This window comes from Echinops telfairi, unplaced genomic scaffold (genome assembly GCF_000313985.2).
Source record: "Echinops telfairi isolate 266 unplaced genomic scaffold, ASM31398v2 ScPeMD7_7417;HRSCAF=8455, whole genome shotgun sequence".
Taxonomy (NCBI): domain Eukaryota; kingdom Metazoa; phylum Chordata; class Mammalia; order Afrosoricida; family Tenrecidae; genus Echinops; species Echinops telfairi.
In genome coordinates, this window is record NW_022111317.1 from 6,789,163 (window position 1) to 6,794,108 (window position 4,946).

Here is a 4,946-nt window from a genome sequence, read left to right on the forward strand (position 1 = left end):
GGCACAGGCTGGGGGGTGGGGGTGGGGCACTGCCGAGACCTGCCCAAGCTTGGGGACTACACCTCCCCTGCCAAGGCTGGCACTAAATTGGGCGCACTGGGAAGGGGAGGTGGGATGGAGAACAGCTCTCCTGCCTACCCTGAGCCAGGCCCTCTACTGGGGAACTGTCCCAACCATGCAGCCCCCAGCAGGGGGCAGAAGCAGGGGGTCTCCAGCCAGGGCAGCAGGCCTAGGTGAGAGCGGCTGGAAGCCTGGGTGGCCCTGTGACCCCCAACTGCAAATCCCTAAGGAGGGCAGGGAAGCCAAGGGTCACAAGAGGGTCCCCAGGAGGCCTGGCCCTTCAGAACTGCTGGGGGGTGGGGGGGGCTTAAGAAGGGAAAGCAAGGTGGGACCCACCTAGAGGTGGGGGTAGGAGGGCAGCCAGACACACAGCAGCCAGGGGGTGGGGTGGGCAGCACAGGACACACACACGGGGCTCACCACCAACATCCTCTTTAATAAAACACAGGAGGTGGTGGGACAGAAAGGGGGATAGGGTGAGATATAACCATTTACAACCACAAAAAACCTCTGTACATGGCTGGGCTGGGTGGCCCTACTTGTAGAGGATGTCGTAGTGGCCCGGCCGGTAGAGAAGGTAGACTTTGGGCTCCGAGCCCTCGGGGAAAACGTGGGGGTTGGTGGTGCCGCCCTCGCCACGGTCCATGTACTCCACCTGGATGGAGACGCTGAGCGCCTGGGCCAGCGCGATGATGTGAATGTGGTCGCTCTCCTTACACATGGGCTCCACCTCCTGCGGCGACAGGCAGGGGCCAGGCTCAGGGACCCAGCCCGGCCCGGGCACCCACCCCCACACCAGAGAAAGGGAGGGGGGTCCCAAGGGAGAGAGGCAAGGCAGGAAGGGGCAGCACCTGCTGGCAGAACTCCTTGACAGTCCGCCCCCCCTCGATGAAGTGCTCGAAGAACTTGCTCTCGCGCTGCAGGAAGCCGGAGGTGAGCAGCCGCAGGTAGACCACCAGGTAGTCCGAGGTGCTCTGGTCATTGAAGGACGCCAGCAGGTCGGCCACAGAAATCTGCTTTTCCACCTGCTCGATCAGGTCCATGAACTGCCACCGAGGGGAACAGAGGGCACAATGAGGGTGGCACCCAGCCCAGCATGCCCATCCCACCCCCAACTGGCCTGTGAAGTGTCCCCTCAGGGGACATCAGGTGCTCACCGTGTTGTGGAAATCCTCAATTGTGAACTCGGTGAAGCCCTGGGACACCAGCTGCTCTTTGCTCTTGGCCGACACGACCTTGAACCTGTGGGGGAGGGCGGCGGAGGAGCATGGGCTGCCTGGACAAGCACAAGGGGGCCAGAGATCCAGCCAGGGGCAAGGGGACAGCTAGCGCCATCCAGCCTCCGGCCAGGCCAGGCCCCAGCCCAACTCAGAGTGGACAGATGCCCCAAGTAGGAACCCAGCCCAGCTGCTGTCTGGCTGCAGGTGGAGGGGACAGACTGTCCCTCCTGCCCATGGCGAGGGAGGCTGGGTGCCTTTCGGGAGCCGTCCCCCACCTCCTCACCCACCTCCTCCGGCGTCCGGGTGCCCACCCGCCTCACCGCTGCAACTCCTTGCTGTCATCCAGCAGCGCCTCCAGGTGGGAGAATCCAAACGCCCGGTAGAAGCAGTTCCCGTCGGGCCGGGTCTTCCGTATGTATGAGTACTTTTTGTGGAGGTCCTGCGGGGAGGCAACCCCGCCCCAGCCCATCAGCCAGAACCCAGCCCAGGAGAGTGCCCAGGCGGGTGGAGCAATGCATGCCACTGAGCCCCCTGCCCCAACCTCTGAAAGGCCGGACCCCCACCAAGCCAGCCAGTCCTTTCTGGAGATGGACTTAGGGCCAGGGGCCAGAGCTGGCACGGGACCCTTCCTGAGCAGCATGCCACCACTCAAGAACGACACCGTCCTGCTTCAGAGCAAGATGAGTACAGTAGGCATCGCCCTGAAGTCAACCACTCCTCTCTGACCCTCCTGCCGCCGCCCCACCCTTGGACCTGCTCCCCACACAGGTAGTCCAGAGGGGGATGTCACCTCGGACTTCTCCCTTCCTGGCAGGACCTCCCACACGTAGGCCCAAATGCCCCCCCCCCCCCCCGCTCAGCCAGCTGGTCCCCACTCCTGCCACCTCCACTCTGCCCCTCACTCAGATGTGACCCTCAAGAGGTGGGTCCTGGGGACCAGCCTACCAAAAGGGAAATTCCCTCCGCCCCCTGGACACACACTATCAGTTCGCCCCGCTCCCCCTCCCCCCTGGCCACACACTATCAATCCACGAGGTGAGTCTTCCCCAGAGCAGCACCGGCTTCCAGAGCACAGGCTTCTCCTGGTCCAGAACCCACAAGCCGGCGGCAGGGGCTTAAGTCAACAGTACAAACCAAGAGTCCAAACCACAGTGGCTACTATGTTGCATGGGAATGAAACTTGCCTGCTCCTGTCTGATTCCCTGCACTCTGGTTGGCCAATGGAGTGCCTGGGACAACATCTGAGGGCAGCTAACTACAAAGTTGCAGGAGGAGCTGTGTCTTGGTTACCCAGTGCTGCTACAATGCAGACCTCAAGCAGACTGCTCCAACAGAAAGCATGGCCTAGCCCAGTGGACATTTCGGGGGTGGGGTGGGTGAGCACAATTCAATCCCTGACAGTCTGCCCATTGCACCCCCCTCCAAGTTCAAGTCCTTGTCGCGTGTAGAAACTCCTTCATGCCTCATACCATCCCGAAAGTCTTAAATGATGCCCAGTCTGTAATCTCCTGCTCCAGTTGGACCTGCAGCCACCTGCATCCTTACGCAACACGCACGGAGTCCCACACGTGCAGCGATGGTGGCCATCACCATGCGCTCACCCGGTCAGACGCTTCTCTTCATCCAGGGGAGAGCAGCCAGACGGGCTCAGGCGCACCCACGCGACCCTGAGCTTGTGACAAGGCAGCCCCTTCTCTCTCACCCCAGGCTCCACCGCCTGGTCACTGGGCACCAATTGTAGGCTCAGAAGTCCACATGGCTCCCTGCACCTCCAACCAGCCAGGCCTTTCTCGCTCATCCACAGGCCAAGGGAACATGTCCACAGCAAGCCCACCTCTTCACCGCTGCACCTCCCCCACTCCCACCCCAGGGCGGACCCTGACGGCCACCACCAGCATGCCCAGCAATCTCTTGAGCTTCCTGTCAGGAAGGGTTCTTGGGCCTCACGTGGGGAGAGAACGCTTTGAAAATGACGGTGGCACATGTGCAAATGCGCTGGACACAATGGATGAGCGTATGGATTATGCTGAGATGTAAGAGCCCCCAATTAATAGGAAAAAAGGGGGTTTCTTCTGATGGGTGCCCTCAATTCATCCTGAGGAAAACCTCGTTTGAAATGGAAAAGCCCGAATTCCTCATCTGTGAAATCTATAACACAGGTTATGTTTTCCAAAGGGCAATGGTGGCCTCAGCGGACACTGGCAACAAACATTTCCATTACACCTGGGAGACACTGCAAAGGACGATGGGCATCAAGTGAGACCAAAAACCAACATGCAATGGAGCCCTTCGAGGCATGGCCACGCCCTCCAGGTTCCCAGACCCACTGGGCGGAGGCCCTCTGCCCCCCAGCTGTGGGTGATCCCATTCTCAATGTGCCCAGCCGCAATCCCACCCGCTGGGCCCCCATCCGTAGGCTGCTCTTCTGCCCCTCTTGGGCCTGGCAGTCCCACCCATGGCTCTGTTATAACAAAGCTCCTTAGGTCTGCCAGAAAGTGCTCGGAGGGCAGCCCACTCAGCTACCGGCTGGGCCAAAAGACCTGCTGAGGGCCAGCTCGCTCACGCTGGTTCTGCACCGTGTCCTGCCATCTGCACCACTTCCAGTGTCAAAGCTCCACTTCCTTCTGAAGCCTGGCCAAAATTGCCTGTGGCAGCTGTGATGCCTCCAGCAGGCCCTTCAAGGTTACTAGGCTTTTAGGAGGTGGTTCCTTAAAGGTCTTCCAGCCTCTACCCATCACCCCTTTCCCAAACGGGCTCCCCGTTTCAGGTGTCTGTCGGAGCAGCACCGACTCCTGCACCACCAGCTAGTTACTGAGTGTGCTCGGGCAGAAAGGCTTTCCCGTGGATGGCTCTCACAAACAAATCAGCCCTCTCGTTTCAGCAGCCGGAAACTGGCTCTGGGAGCAGGTTTCGTCTCTCGGTTGGCCTTTCACTGTTCGTGCTCCTTGGCACCGATTTCCTTTGGAATCTAGGCGGCTCTCAGCGCAGGACACCCGGATCCGAAGGAAGCGCTCTGCTCCCGGCTCCTTTCTTGGTGGCAATTGGTCCTTCTCTTTTAGCTCTTCTCAGAGAAAAGGTGTGACTCAAGGCAGGCCGTGGCTTCGGCTTCGCTTCGGCATGGCCCTAAAGAGGTGTGACTGATTGAAGGCTGCACTTCAAAAAGGTGTGACGCAAGGTGCTGCCACCTGGTTGGATGTGCAACACAGGATGAGCTCACCAGGGCACAAGTGCCAAGCCACTGAGCATCAGGACCTAATCAAGTAGACACATTCTTCTGGGACACCATTTAACTGATGACAGCCTGGACATCTAGTCCCTGAAAAAAGCCTCTGAAACCCCATGGGGCACAGCTCGATGGCGACAGAGGCAGGGGGCACCTTGAGTTATCAACTCCATGGCAACCAGGTGCTCCAATGAAGGTTTACACTGGCGAACTTTCTTCCTAGTGTGTTTGGGCACTGCCCCAACCTGTCCACCATGGAGAAACTCTCTGGTATTTGAAATTATGACCAGTGACAGAGCTACCAGCATCACAGGCAACACGGAAGCCACCACAGTAGGACAAAGTGACAGGTGAGTGGTAGGCTGCTACTGAAATCATCCTGAGCCTGTGCTGTGCCAAGCACTCTGTTGAGGGCTGCCCTTTGCCCTGTAATCTTCGGGGCG

The 4,946-nt window shown here is 59.6% G+C and overlaps 1 protein-coding gene across 1 annotated transcript in view; it reads right to left on the reverse strand.

The window, feature by feature from the left end:
• Positions 1-476: 476 nt before the first annotated feature.
• OTUB1 (OTU deubiquitinase, ubiquitin aldehyde binding 1) overlaps positions 477-4,946 on the reverse strand; it is an 8,495-nt gene continuing 4,025 nt past the window's right edge. The window contains exons 4-7 of the mRNA XM_004713503.2: positions 1,601-1,719; positions 1,218-1,302; positions 912-1,106; positions 477-793 (exon numbers count right to left, since the gene is read on the reverse strand). Of these exons, the coding sequence (XP_004713560.1) occupies positions 596-793; positions 912-1,106; positions 1,218-1,302; positions 1,601-1,719 (597 nt within the window). The 3' untranslated portion in view covers positions 477-595. The remainder of the gene's footprint in view (positions 794-911; positions 1,107-1,217; positions 1,303-1,600; positions 1,720-4,946) is intronic.